The sequence below is a fragment of the Oreochromis niloticus genome, linkage group LG11 (assembly GCF_001858045.2).
Source record: "Oreochromis niloticus isolate F11D_XX linkage group LG11, O_niloticus_UMD_NMBU, whole genome shotgun sequence".
In the NCBI taxonomy this organism is placed as follows: domain Eukaryota; kingdom Metazoa; phylum Chordata; class Actinopteri; order Cichliformes; family Cichlidae; genus Oreochromis; species Oreochromis niloticus.
The window spans coordinates 24,520,262-24,535,009 of record NC_031976.2 but is presented as its reverse complement, the minus strand read 5'-3'; the positions used below and the strand labels follow the sequence as shown (position 1 = coordinate 24,535,009).

Sequence of the window (14,748 nt, the reverse complement as noted above, 5' to 3'; positions counted from 1 at the left end):
CCATTTCTCCAAACTTGAGTTTCATTTCACTGCTTCTTTACAACAGCAATACAAAGTAAACTTTTTTATAATAAGCATTGGGATTTTTTGTTGAACTCAAATATAACACACATGTTTGGTATTACTGTTTTGTGTTGCATCTAAGTGCAAGACCACAATTTAATAATGCTTCTTTTCTGTTGTTTAGATTTCACAAAAGTCATCTGAAAAAAAATACAGGTATGTATCTTTTATAACCCTAAAGTCACTCTGCATATCTCTTTTAGCAAAATAAAGAAATTAGCGAATCAAACTTATTGTATTTATGAATAATTATGTGCACTGTAGCATCATAGTTTTCTAAGAACAAGGAGAAAGTATGTATGGGGACATTTCCATTTCTATGACAAGAAAATGTAACATATAAACCCAGTGATCAGATTTCCTTTCTAAGGTTAGTTTAAATATATTAGTAATGTTTATTAAGAGGTAAAAACTTTACAAACACCAAGATTTCTTTTTATCTGTAGAAAAAATTATTCTAACCAAATGTTTACTTTAATCAGATGTCCTGCAGACGACACATTTATGAAGTCTTCACCTGCTGCAGGAGGAGGACAGTTATCATTTTTGTTGGTTTGATATTGTATAATTTCTGATAAGATTTAAGAAAATGTTTTGTCTTATAAATTATTTGTTTGCACAAATAAAAATGACTATTTTCTCTGTCATAAGTTTTTAATTTTTATTGCTCTATATAAAGCTCCATACATGTAGCCTCTAGTTGTATATTTGGAGTTTTTCCATCAACTTCTCATTTACCTACTACATCTTATTAAAGGTTTCAATAATGAAATAAAACTTTTGGAACTGATACTTCCATGTCATAAGCTGCAACATGGTGCAGGGTGGTGACTAAAGACTGAGGAAAAGTGATGCGGCTGTGTTTCACTGAACTTAATATTATCATGGATATTTAACTGAGGTTTCTACAGTAAAAATTAGTCAAAATTGGATACAAGTACAGAAACTGACATATGTAAATTTTTTGCTCTGTTTGAATAGCAAAGGTCTAAATCATACTTGTGTGCACGTGTTATGTTTATTGGTTAATTCACAGTAGCACAAAAAGTCAAACACAACACAAATACCCACATATGACTGTAGTTTTTAAAGTGGTCATATTAGGACAAATAAAGATGTACGTAGTCAATATTTGTTTAAATTTCATATTTAAATACATTTAATAATGTAACCTTGTTGTTTCCTCTTTTTTAAATGAACATTCAAACAGTTGTGGACACAGTCATATTTATCCAGCTCATTGTTTTCATAATTGTCTCCATCAGCTGGTAAACCTGGTAGCTGATGTTTGCGTTCCTTTTTTTCTGCAGTAAACTCAGTGAAGGTGTCGTCACAAAAAAGTTGTGAGCTGGATGTTGTATTAGTGCTTCTGTTTACTTGTTTCTCATTTTTAAAAACAGAAGCATAGCCTTAATTGGCTTTTTTTAACAGAATTGTGGCAGTAGTTTTCACTGAACACCTTCAATTTCTAAAATAAGGTGATCAGTAGATTCTTACCAGTAAAAATGAAATGGTATAAAATAGGCTAATGGTTTTATAGCCACTGATAAAACCTTGCAATGTGCAAAAGATTAGAGTCCAACCATCAAACCCAAAGTCTATCTCAGGACTCATTTATTACTGGAAAAACACTGGCAACTAATACATCCTTACTCATTAACTGATCATTGACCTTTGCATGCCACCTTGTGGCAGAAGCTGTGCAGTCCTTAGAGCAGTGATTCCCAAAGTGTGAGCTGCAGTAATAACAAAAATTCTGTATGAAATTACTCACAAGTATATATTTATATTAATATATTTATTTATTAAAACTGGCACTAGTAGATGGTCAGTTTGTGATATTATTCATTATTCTGACCCAGATTTACTGCTCTTGTGTTCCAGTGGCACTTAGGCTACACACTGGCCTTAACACTTGATTGGCAAATGATTGTGTAGAATTAACAATTCATAGCCAACAGCCTGTGCTGTTGATGTTTTTTTTTTTTGTCATTTTTTTTTCTAAGACATTTTGAGGGAGATACTTGTGGTTTTTTATGAATTACTCATTAACACTCACTTATTAACTTATACGCCTTATATACCATATACACGTACACATTACACACATTTAGGTTCTCCTAATGTTATCAAACATTTTTTGCCCAACCATATACACACTCCACACCCCTGAGCCCATACACTTGGTTGGGTCATTTTCTCCATTACAGTTCTAACATTCAACAAACATAAAGGAATACCAAAAATCTTTGTGTTTCTCTTTACAAAAAACACATAAGGCATAAATGAGCATTACAAAGGAAGACACATTTAATTTAAGTCTGTTGGGTATTCAGTTTAATTTGACTCTGATTGATTACCAGGGCTGCCAGGACGAGTTGGCCCAGTGTGATACAGTGTCCCGTGGTCTTGATTACAGAGACAGGGATGGTTGCAGAGTTACCCTTTTAAAAGTGAAAGGTGTCTTTAAATGTGTAGCCCCTCAGGTAGGTCAGTATTCTGTCTGGGGCAAGACAATGTTACAGTGTCTTTTTCATTCTGTGTGTGTGCACAGCATCTCACTGTGGTGATTTTACCTGGGTGCAAAACAACCTTATCTTTGCCTGTCCTCACCAACGTCCCCTCACTAGACCGGTGCATTAGCTGGAGAAAAGTTTTTACAGTTAATTAGTCAATATTAAAAGCACTACTTACAACCTCAGAACCATGCTGTTTTCATTGACAACCTCACACTGGGATCACTAAACACCAATTTTTGTGGGGAAATCACAATACAGCTTTGCTACTTTCATTATTATTATTTTACATTTGTGTATGTGCATGTGTGCAAGCAAATGCAGCTTCACCATAAATGCAGTGGAACAAATATTTCTGAGAGATGCGAGTTTCCGAACCACCAAACACAAACACAAAAAAAGACAGATCCAAAATGTAGAGTTTTAACAGACATGTTCTTCTAAGTATTACTTTGAAGTCACAGGTAGTGTGTTTGGTTTGTGGGGAGCAGATTGCTACTTGAATCACAATTATGAGACAAACCACACAGAAAAATACAAGAACTTGATTTGTGCGAAGGAGAAAAAGGACATCTGAACCTTTACTATAATCAACCTTTAAACATCACAGGGTGATGTAGGGAGCAGCCAAGACCAGCTTTGTGATTTTACACAAAATCACATAAAACAGTACGCCATTCTATGATGGAGGATTTATCAAACAGTTTTTGGTGGTCTCTGCCTTTTTTTTAAATACGCCCTGAGAAAAAAGAAGGATTTTCAGAGTGTGCCCCCTACAGGTGAACTATAAAAAGACAGTTCAAGGATAATTTGGAGCTTTTCCTTGCAGACAATTTTCACTTTTTCCCTTGGCACTGGACAAGAGTTGTGATGTCATGAAAATGCACATTTTGTTCACAGTTGTTTAGAAAAAATCAGATTCAGTTTATTGGTGCGGCCCTCCAAAGTATTCCCAGTTTTAGTGTGTGCCAATGTTTTTTTTCTGCCAATCATAGTCATGCTAAATAAATAAATAAATCTATAAATCCTTTATTTATTACTTTATTTTTACATAATACACAGGAGAGTAACATTTAATTGAAATACAGTGACTACAGTCCAGAAAATAAACATCTATTTTTTTTTATTATTTTTTTAAAGCTGACGGGCATACCACATGATGAAATTTCGTGTTGTCAGCCGAGATGCCGTGGAGACCAAACTGAGCCTCCACGTGGACGAACCATGACGAGGGGTCGTGGTGCCAGAAGTCCGGCAACTGGAGCGCCAAACACAAACAAACACAACAGAACCCCTCCTCCAAGTTTGGGTGTGAGTGGAGCCCTCTAGTGGGTCGCCACAATAGCTTCCTATAATATTGTCATCGTCTGCTGTAGTATTTTGTAAAATATTTGTGCATTAGAGGGCCAGTTTGAATTTTCTTTGGCAATAGACGTGTATCTTTTAACTTCCAGTCTAACTAGTCACTGAAGTTCAGGTTATTGAATAAGCAGCTGCACTTCACAAACTTCGGTTTCCCCTGAGATGCAGTAACAGTGGTTGCTGGTGCTGTTCACATTTGTGTGCATGAAACTTACATTAATTTAATTTTTTTAAGTGCGTGTTTTCTTTTGTTTGTTTGATTTATGTTCTGCAGCTCAATGAAATTCCGTGAACTGTAAAAAAAAAAAAAAAAAAAAAAAAGTCAGAATGAAATGGGGAAATGACAGTATAACATAATGATGTGTTAATGTTTAACAAATACAGTTACTTACGATAAATCTTTCAGGTATAAACAAATTTGCTTCCTTAAGCTAGCTTCATAATATCCAGTTGTTGATGCACTGGAATCAGCAAAGCAAAAGACAAAGAGTGAAAGACGCCACTTTAGAAATGGAAACAGCTCTGATACACCTCATCATTCTTGGGGTCATCTCAGGTCAGCTTTCACAGCTTAACACACCTTTTTCCTGTTTTTCCTGTTGTTGTTTTCAAGTTATTTAGCATAATTAGTTAATGTATAGTATAGATTATGCTGACATACCTATTAAGCAAATATGATAAGTTAACAGAAGCAGTTCAAGCACAGCGTAACACCCAAAAAGCTAATGTTTTACTTCCTCATTTTCCTATTGATGTAGACTGGAACTAATTTGTTTGACTAAGATTTATTCTGCAGTGATTGTGAGATATCTGCCAAATACTTCTGGATATTATTTAATCAAACACAAAATGAATATTCTACTTTGATAATATGTATTGTATTGTAATGTAATTGTAATTGGCTTGACAGTTATAAGAAGCAGGATTATACAGTGACGATATATAAGACAGGAGCAAATAGAAGATGTGTCATGGTCTTTGCAATTATTGTAATTATAGTTTCTGTAATAATCCTTAATTTTTCATCTTTGTTTTCACTGTTTTTTATGTTGGTTGTTTGTCCCTCTTTCAGTTTACTTTCTATTTTCTTTAACTTAGTTCCTCATGTGACTTTTAGTGTTTTACTCTGCGTTGTCCTATTCACTGCCCACAGTAGTGAGGAGTTAAAGCAACAGTTATCACTTTTAAGCTGTGTGAATTAAATATGACATGTTATGCCCCAACTACAGTTGTAATTTATGTTCTCAGCTATAACAATGTAAATTACATTTTTAATATTAAGGGACACGTTTTATTAAATTTAAATGGTACAATGTGACAAAATATACAGTACTTTATTTTTTATCCCACACACAGAAACAGTGAAGGCAAAAATTTAGACATGTGCATAATCATATTAAAGGACTAAAATAATTTCTGGATATAAATAGCTGTTTAAATACTCCTCACACCGTGGTTTTCATATCCCAGCTGGCACACCTCTTTCATAGGTTGAAGGTAAATATTTAGTTAAAGGGTAAAAATGTGTAGGTGCTCTGGCAAACCTCTTACCTCCATTTTACTTTTTAGAATCTGAGACATGTTGTACAAAGATGGATTTCAGATCAGGGCTACGAAGAAGCACAGTATGGAGAGAAAGTTTTTTTGTCATGTTTTAACTCTGTTGTTCAGAATTTTCAGTTTCTCCTTTTTGCTCCATATGTTTTTAATTTTTTGAAGGTTAAAGGATTTTAGTTTTGTAGGGAATTGAAGTGTGTTTTTGTTTGCCTCACCATTAATCAGTCTACTTTTTCGAAATAAATAAATAAGTAAAAGGAAAAGCACTACATTTGATTTCAAAAGAAAAAACAAATTTATTTTTTGCAATAATTATAGAAAATCTTCAAACAACTACTTTCGCTTATCATCAAAGTCATGGCAGTTTCCAATGCTGCTATGTGCTCATTAAATTCCTTCACACAAAAAAAATGTCTCCTCTAGGTTTGAGTGAAGGATCTGGTGTGTTGCCTGATGGTCCTCTGAATGCAGCTGTAGGAGAAACTGTGATGTTCACTACAACACTGACTCCAACAGAAACACCATTTCTGTCTGTGGTCTGGGTTTTTGGTTCTAAGAATATAATAACCTCAAGTACTGCAAACATAACTGGAGCCGGGTATGAAGGCAGGATCACCCTCTTCCCATCTACTGGATCTCTGGAGCTCAGGAGTCTGACTGTGAATGACATTGGAGAATACACAGTTCGCATTTCACCAGCTGGTGAACCAGCAAAGACAGGAAGAACCAGACTGGAGATTTATGGTAAGCAGGTGCTGAAATCCAACAACAAATTTTTCAAACATCCATTTTTGAAAAAATTAAAGGGCTGTTTTATTATATAATGTATTCTCTAACAAATATTTTAAAGAAGTTTATTTGTGATTTTGAGTTCATTTCTCCATGTGGGTGTGTCTGAGATAATAAACGCCTTTTATAGATTCAGCATTTTATTAGCTACTTGAAAACAAAAGGTAACAGATTTAGACTAAGTTTCAGAATAAAACCAGGTTTATTATAGTTTGCTGATTGTTCTAAATCATCGATTTTTCGGAAATGGACTTGAAACATTTTTATTTAACTTTTTATCGTAGTTTTGAGCTAAAATAAAGATGTCATATATTTCAGTTCTTTTATACTATGCGAACAACAAATATATGTCATTTTTATATGTATTTTACACACAAGCAATATTTAAGAGTGTAGTGAAGTAATGTGATTACACAATATTATTTTCAAACTTTAATTTCTGAATTAAATTACTTTAATAATCTGAATCTGAATGTAATTTTTTACATGATGGCAATGAAATGATGTATCAGTGAAATTATATTCTCCTATTTCACTGGAACAACTTAAATCATTCAGTATTCACTCTTGCACATACTCTTCTTAATTTATGAACATGAATTATATTTTGTATTTTTAAAAATAAATCAAAACAAATAGTCTAATGATTGTAAGTGTAATGACTTGTAAGTGTCTTTCTGTCTGTCTATATTGTTGTATATGTTTTTTGGTGTACATGTGTCTCTTTTAAATGAGAACCAGATCTCTAGGAAACTAGCTTTTCGAATAAATGAGTTAATAATAATAATAATTTGGCCAAATAAAATGATTAACATGAGCCATGACAGCTCATTGTGAAATGCATTGTTATTTTCTGACCCTCTGTGATGATGTGAGATGATGGTCACTATAAAAACATTATTTTTCTTCCACAGAGCGAGTCTCCAATATAAGTGTAACATCCAGCAGCACAGACTTGACTGAGTTTAATAGCTCTGTCTCTCTGTCCTGCTCTGCCTCTGGATCCGCCCTCTCTTTCCTCTGGCTGAACGGCAGTTCTGTGGTTACAGAAAGTGACAGAGTTCATCTCACTGATGGAGGCTCCAGTGTGGTTATAAACGTGACCCGTTTTGATCAGGGATCATTCAGGTGTCGCGTGGCCAATCCTGTCAGTAATGGTGCCAGTGAGCCAGTAAATCTGAACATCAATTGTGAGTTATTCACCCAAATTCTCAGCGACTTATCTTAAAATGTATATATGCAGATATAGAGAGTTTAAATTATAATCCCTGCCAGGAGCATTAATTTTTCGCACAGTAAACATTTTCTCTGTTCCCTCTATATTTAGATGGCCCAGAAAATACAAATGTGGTTGCATCACCATCACAACAATATTATACAACAGGCTCAGACATCAACCTCACCTGTTCAGTTGAATCCAGACCTCCTGCCCAGTTTCAGTGGTTTCTGAATGGAGATCAGCTGCCTGATAATGGATCAGAGTTCAGACTGATGGATGTTCGGATGAGTCAGAGTGGAAACTACAGCTGTGAGACTTTTAACAGTATAACTCTGATATCTCAAAAATCTCAACACTCAGTCATCTCTGTAATCGGTGAGTTGGGATCAGGTTTTCTTCATATAACAGTGCAGTTTGTCAAAAAGTGTATAAATTTATTACCTGTACCTATAATAATTTTTAAAGGCTAGTGTTTTATCAAGTGACTGAAAGCTTTTCATTCATTGACTAAACTATAACTATTTTAAGAAGTTCTCCAGCATAAACAGTGATCATGTGTTTACATCACTGCAAATACATCTTTCTCAAGCTCATTTCATTTTATTTAATATGCAGCTCATCAAGCCATGTTCTGTATTGACTTTATTGTATTGGCAAACAGACGAAGTATCTAAAACCTTTGTGAAATGTGCCATTACAGATTTCTGTTGAAAAAAATTTTTTTTAATTATTATTTTTATTTAAGCCCCCTCAGACCCATCATCTGGATGTACTGCTGGTTGCATCACTGGAATTGTAATTGCATGTTTTGTCATCGTTGCTGCAGCTGCTGGTGGAGGATATTACATTAATAAGAAAAAGTAAGAGCAAATTTGATGATTAATAGTTGTTAACATGTCAAAGTTTTATAAGGAGAGTTCGGTAACTCTTATTGAAACTACTTATTGAAACTAAAAATGGCAATTCTTTGATCATACTTAGAGTCAAAAACAGATTTTGAACATACAAAATTATTGTAATTTTACTACTGGTTTTATTTTTCTTTGAGTTACAGTTTGGCTAAACATAATTTTTTTTTTTTTTTTAAATTGTCAGATATTAAGAAATTGAATAAAAAGTTTGTTTTTGTCAGTATTAAAAAGAGAATTTTTATTATAAACATTATTTTGTTGTTTTTTTTATTCATGAAACTGAAATATAGCAGATAGTTCATGGTACAGTTTTGTGTTTCATCAACAAGTGTGGCCACATTTTCACAATGTCTCATTTCTAATGTTTAGAAACCCAAAACCCAGTATGATAAAAAATACAGGTATGTGATATTTTGACTTAAAGACGGTCTGTACTGTAATATAATTTTAATAGTGAAATGAAAAAGAAGACGATGGAAAATCATTGTGCCTAATCTTTTTTTTCTAGAAATTGAAGAAAATGTGTATGAGAACATGTCAGAGACAAGGAAATAGGAACTCTGTCATCATATTTTTAGGTAAGTGTTTTATAATTATCATTCATAAGTGAAAATGAATAATTTACAAATTTTAAAAGAACATCTTTTTCCCCCATTTAAACAGTTATTCCTGTTTTCATCCATCAACGACTGACCACTTATAGCATACCAATAATAAATTCAGCCACTGTTTTCTACAGTCATCATTCTACTGTTTATTTTTTCTACAAAACATTTCTGAACTCTTTATCTGCTGCAGGAGTAGAAAAGTGATAATTTTTACTGGTTAGATAATGGAGACATATCAAGATGTCCTCGAAATTATTAGTATTATATCAGTAAGAATATATTTCTCTGTCATGTGTTTTGGATTTTTTAGCTGCTGTATTTTTAAAGCTCTGTTTAGCATGTACTTCAGCCTTTTATTGTTTACTTTAATTGTGATTTAAAAAGCATTAGTGCAACCAGACACAGCTGTGCCTTTGGATTTTGCATCAGTGCATCACCTATAAATGTAATTAAGTGAGTGTGCAAATGAATCTGAACCTAAATGTTATAGAAAGCTTGACATTAAACATGCTGCCTTCATGTGATGCATCTGTTGTTATGCAGGCACGATTATGACTGAAGACAAAAGCTGTGTAGAACATAGACTGTTTTATGACTACTGCTTTTATAAAACCCTCGTCTCCTCAGTTGCCAGATGTTTACAGGTTGCATTTAAAAGAAGATGCTACACAGAGCTCAACGTGGCCTTGTCCCATGTTTTTTCATGCACTGCTGCCATCAAAAAATGTAAAATGTCTTAGTTTGAACATTTAATGTTTTCTATATGCTGTTGTAAATAAAATATGGCTTTATGAGATTTGGAATCATTTGATTCTATTTTTATTTATTATACATGCAAGTCTTATATTTATTTTACACAACAACCAAACTTTTGAACCTGGAGTTTTAAGTTTAGAAAGAACAGACTGGATTTTAAATAGCCATAAACAAGACATACTGGTCCCACCTCTGTCATGTACAGTTAAATAAGTCTGCTAACAAAAGCATGTGAGTTATCTTAACTGGTGATTCCAGATCTGCTGTGGGTGTGTGATTGTAAATGGTTACACACAGAGAGCATACGACATATTCTGAACAAGTGGAAATATGGTTCCCATTACCCAGATTTGGATAAGTGGCTAAAAAAAATAAAATCAAATAAAAAAAATGGATAGGTGCATTTGTCTAATAAAGAATTTATAAGGTAGAAGTTATTCTATCAAGCTGCATTTACCTGTAAAGTCAGATGGGGACTGTAATTTAAACTCAAAGTATATAATTAGATTGGACCAATTTTCTATTTCAGCATGTGACTAAATGAATCCAGCAAAAGGGTCGTACTTATTAACCGTGTGCCTGCAAAATATGGAAATAACTGCAGAATCCTTACACTGACATAGTAAATGTTTCAAGGATATTATCAAGTGTTTCTTGTTCTAAATTAGTCAAAGGAGCACTTTAAACCTCAGAAATGTGTTCAGAAGTTGTATGTCATAACATTTGGTGCTTGTCTCCACTTTTGAAAGATTTTTACACTTGACTACGGCACAATAAGAAAACAGCAGCTGTTGGAGAAATTATAAGTGTTTGATCTCTAGTCTAAAAACATCTTTAATATTTAATCTAATAACCTTTTTTCCCATACACTGACCTCTTTATTTATCTAAAAAAAAAAAAAGTCAAGTAGTTGCTGTGTGATTTAGTAACATAAAATAAGAAATATGTTATTTATCCCATATTCAGGATTTTTTTAAGGTGCTGTTTACTTTTATTTGCATTTACTTTTATGAAAAAAAGTAAAATAAGACCAATAAGCTTTGCTTTCAAGTCAGTAACACTTGTATCAGGTGAACTCCTATTTGGCAGCAGCACTATTTCCCCAGCAGAGGGCGCCATATGTTACTTTAAAAAACAATATGGCTCTTACACTTTGTCTTTGTAGAGGAGTTAATGGTTATTAAATGTAGCTGTATTTGTTTAAAAGTACATGAACATGCAGTGAAGCAAAAATAAAGCAGTTAATTTCTAGCATGGCTTTGCAGAACATTAGGAGTAAGATGTCAAAAATCTACGCTGTGAACTCACAGTTTAAATCTTCCTCTCATTACCAAAAACTGTGAGCAAGTGGCCTCTTTTGTTTTTCCGGTGATTTTATTCTACAAAATAAAACTGATGCTTGTGAATTCGAGCAAGACTTCTGTTATTATCATAAATTCTGTGGATTTCCTGAATTTTGGTAAGTCATTCACCTAACCCTCATGATGAACTGTCGTAATCTGAGTAATCCCCATAATTTAATGTAGCACCACCATTTGATTGTAATAAATTTAAGGAAATCGCAGCTACCTAGAATGTTGATTTCAGATAAATACTTCCAAAGGAATTTCACTAGTTCCTAAATACATCTTTTTTCCAAAGAAAAAGCCACTAAGAATGTTTAATGGTTGTATTTGATTAATGTACCATTGCATATTTTAACATTTTTGGGGGGCATTAAACTGTATTTGATCATTTCTGTGGACATTTAAGTTGGCTTTCCTGCCTTCTTCCTTAGGTTGTAGAACCACATGGATTTTTCACAGCCTGCAATGATCAGACTGCATCACTGACATTGACGTCATGGCATCTAACCCCCTCTAACCCCGGGCCCTAGCCTTAACCTTTCACTCACTTTGATTTGCATCACAAAATTTTAAAAATAATTTTAAAAAGTCACAAAAAAGTCTTGTGCTGTCCTCCTACAACACTCTAGTCTTTTAATTTAGAATTTTCATGAATTTAAATGAGTGCCCTATAAATGATTTATGTGTTATGATATCAGTTTAGTGCCTTATTGTTGCCAATACTTGCATCTCAGATACAATCAAATCATACTTCTGGGGATAGAATTAGCTTTCATGGGGGCAGCCAAGTGTTGTCTATCAGCCCGGTGCACCTGACACACACTGGAGACTTTACCTGTGAAGTCAGCAATGACTTCAGTTCTGAAAACACCAAATGCAGTCTTAAAATCTATTGTAAGTACTCTGAATTGTTCTTCAGTATGTCAGAGCACTCTTTTTTAACATTTCTGTACCTTTCTGGTGAAAGTGAATGATCTCCTCTCCCCTTTCTTCTGTCTGGATGGACCGAACACACCAATAATCAACCAGTTCCCAAAAAAAGCAGAACTTGATAACAGTGTCACTCTTACCTGCTCTGCTGACTCTCTATCCAAGGCAACAATATTCTGGAGGTTCAAACATATACAGATATTTGGGCCTGTACACTACATCTATGACATGGAAGAAATGCACCTGGAGAAGTACACCTGCATTGCCCAGAACAAGATCATGGGTCTGGAAGCCTCTGAGGACCTAATACAACGTGGTGATTGAGCTCTCTTTCTCTCATTCATGTCTTTTTTACATGATGTTATTGTCTGGCTGTAAATAGAAAAAGACAGAAGTTTTTTCTTCTGATTCAAACACTCCTTCCATCAGTGGTTCCACATCCATGACAGTTTGCACTGCCCTGACCACGATGGGACTCATTTTGGTCTAAGCACAGCTCTTTGTGTGGAGAAATAGAAGTCATATGATCAGCCTGCTTATTTAGTCTTAAAGCCTAACTGTGTTTAATTTACAACATTTCTCAACATTCCTCATATCTTATATTCAAGTGATAAATCACAAAAAAAAAAAACTTAGTGCTGCTTTAGTGCCTGCAGTATGATTTTCTGTCATTTTCTTCCGTTATTTGCAAACAGCTATCTCATTGTGTCTTCTTTAATTTTATTTAGAATCAAATAAAGTAATAAAGTGTCCCTGACTGCTGAGATAACATCTCTCTCTAAAGAGAATGAGGACAACTTGATTCATCTAGACTCACGCCTTTAAAATGATTGAGTGTAATCAAATAAACCAGCCTTAACACTGCTTGACCCTCCAGGTGTTGTATAACAGATGTGGCATTCTTTGTTACCTGCAAAGGTAATCTTCTTTACCATGACTGAAGTCTGATAATGTCTTATCAAATTCTTACTATAATAAACTTTTATTAATACTCTCCATCTGGTTTTGTTGTATGTAAGAACACCACTATATACCTTGCATTTTTTTCCCCACAACACTGCGCTGATGCAGCTCCAAAAAGATTCAACTGGTGAAGTGCCCTTTTATTTAAAAATAGCTACCATCACCACTGTCAGCTGCAAATGATAATTACTGTAAACTGGAGCAATGTTAACTGTACAAATTTATAAAGTACAGTTTGTTGTGTTATTTTGACCACTGCATACGCATCAGTGGTGATCCTGTATTTTTCTCCCACAGCACAAGTATCCAATGTGAAGGCAAATAACTAACACCACAGCAGCAGCTCCGTCAGTCTTTCCTGCTCCTCCTCTGGGGCGTCACTCTCGTTCCTCTGGCTGAACGGCATCACTGAGGTTGCAGCAAGTGACAGAGTGCATCTCATTGATGGAGGCTCCACTGTCACTATAATTAACGTGACCTGATATGATCAGGGGCCGTACAGATGTCATGTGTCCAATCCTGTCAGTAATGGCACCAGTGATTCCATTAACCTCTCAATTATCTGTAAGTTAAATTCCAGACACTTAAAAATTAGTCTGAGTAATTTTTCATCTGGGACTTGTTTTATACGAGCAGCACTACTGTACAGTACATGACATGCATGTACATGTGCCTTTAATATGTATTCCCCTCAAGCCTGTAATTTTATTAATCTTGTTATTATTTTCAGTTTTTGCCTCATATTTTATTAATGACAATATCTTTTTTATGTTTCTTGCTGCAGATGGACCAGAAAACATTAATCTGACCCGGTCTCCATACCAAGACTATTATGATGAAGGATCAGACATCAGCTTCATCTGTTCAGATGACTCAGGTCCTGTTCCTGAATTTAATTGGTTTCTGAATGGAGCCCTGCTCTCTGATGCTGGACCAAAGCTCAGGCTGGTGAACGTTCAGAAGAGTCACAGTGGAAACTACATCTGTTAGGCCTTAAACAGCAGAAGTCAGAGGAATCACACATCTCAAGCTGGAACTATAACTGTACTGACATGTACGTTTAATCAGATATTATTAACACAAATGGTTTTGTTTGAAAAATAATCAGAAACACCTAACATTGTTTCATTTTCTTTTCTTATAGCTGAAATATATGTGGTGCTGACTGCTAACACCACAGATCTGTCAGAGTTGAATAGCTCCATCAGGCTGTGCTGCTCCTGCTCCTGCTATGACCAGGGGCCATTCATGTGTTATGTGTTTAATAATTTCAGTAATTCACAGCACAGACTCATGAATGTTCAGAACAATCAGAGTGGCAGCTACAGCTGTCAGGCCTTCAATGACGAAACTCTGAAATATCAAACATCTCAAGCTTCTGTTATATCACGTCAGAGAAAGTTTATAATAATTTTTTTAGTAAGATAAATTGTTACAATGTTCGTCCTACATCTTATTTTTATTCCTTTTTCCACCCTCGGCTGCAGTCACAGATGTGTCGGTGATTTTAAACCACAAAGTCCACAAAGTCTTTTAAACCTCTGACTGAATGACAGCTCTGAGGTTACAGAAGGTGGCAGAGTTCAGCTCACTGATGGAGGCTCCACTCTCACTATCATCAATGTGACCCGTCATGATCAGGAACCATTCAGGTGCAATGTGTCCAACAGTACCAGTTATGAAATCAGTCGACTGGTGAATCTTTTCATCCAGTGTGAGTTTATGACA

The 14,748-nt window shown here is 34.7% G+C and overlaps 2 protein-coding genes and 1 long non-coding RNA gene across 5 annotated transcripts in view; all 3 read left to right on the top strand.

Moving 5' to 3' along the window:
• LOC106098623 (carcinoembryonic antigen-related cell adhesion molecule 5-like) overlaps nt 1-710 on the top strand; it is a 54,610-nt gene extending 53,900 nt beyond the window's left edge. For all 3 annotated transcript variants that reach the window (XM_025911654.1, XM_025911656.1, XM_025911655.1), the window contains exons 7-8: nt 188-219; nt 546-710. In XM_025911654.1, the coding sequence (XP_025767439.1) occupies nt 188-207 (20 nt within the window). In that variant the 3' untranslated portion in view covers nt 208-219; nt 546-710. The remainder of the gene's footprint in view (nt 1-187; nt 220-545) is intronic.
• Nucleotides 711-4,280: 3,570 nt separating this feature from the next.
• LOC112848240 (carcinoembryonic antigen-related cell adhesion molecule 6-like) lies at nt 4,281-8,370 on the top strand. The gene is made up of 5 exons (XM_025911628.1): nt 4,281-4,497; nt 5,922-6,242; nt 7,202-7,477; nt 7,615-7,881; nt 8,252-8,370. Exons 1-5 carry the CDS (start codon nt 4,398-4,400, stop codon nt 8,368-8,370), a joined length of 1,083 nt encoding a protein of 360 aa, XP_025767413.1. The 5' UTR covers nt 4,281-4,397.
• Nucleotides 8,371-8,624: 254 nt separating this feature from the next.
• LOC112848183 (uncharacterized) lies at nt 8,625-9,820 on the top strand. The gene is made up of 3 exons (XR_003222147.1): nt 8,625-8,818; nt 8,926-8,995; nt 9,081-9,820. It is a non-coding gene; the product is annotated as an uncharacterized LOC112848183 (long non-coding RNA).
• Nucleotides 9,821-14,748: the final 4,928 nt, after the last annotated feature.

Excerpts from the sequence above, each read along its gene's own strand:
- LOC112848240 (XM_025911628.1), top strand. The coding sequence starts at position 4,398 with ATGCACTGGAATCAGCAAAGCAAAAGACAAAGAGTGAAAGACGCCACT. Across the intron at positions 6,243-7,201 it reads AACCAGACTGGAGATTTATG|AGCGAGTCTCCAATATAAGT; the intron begins GTAAGCAGGTGC and ends TTTCTTCCACAG. Across the intron at positions 7,478-7,614 it reads AGTAAATCTGAACATCAATT|ATGGCCCAGAAAATACAAAT; the intron begins GTGAGTTATTCA and ends CTCTATATTTAG.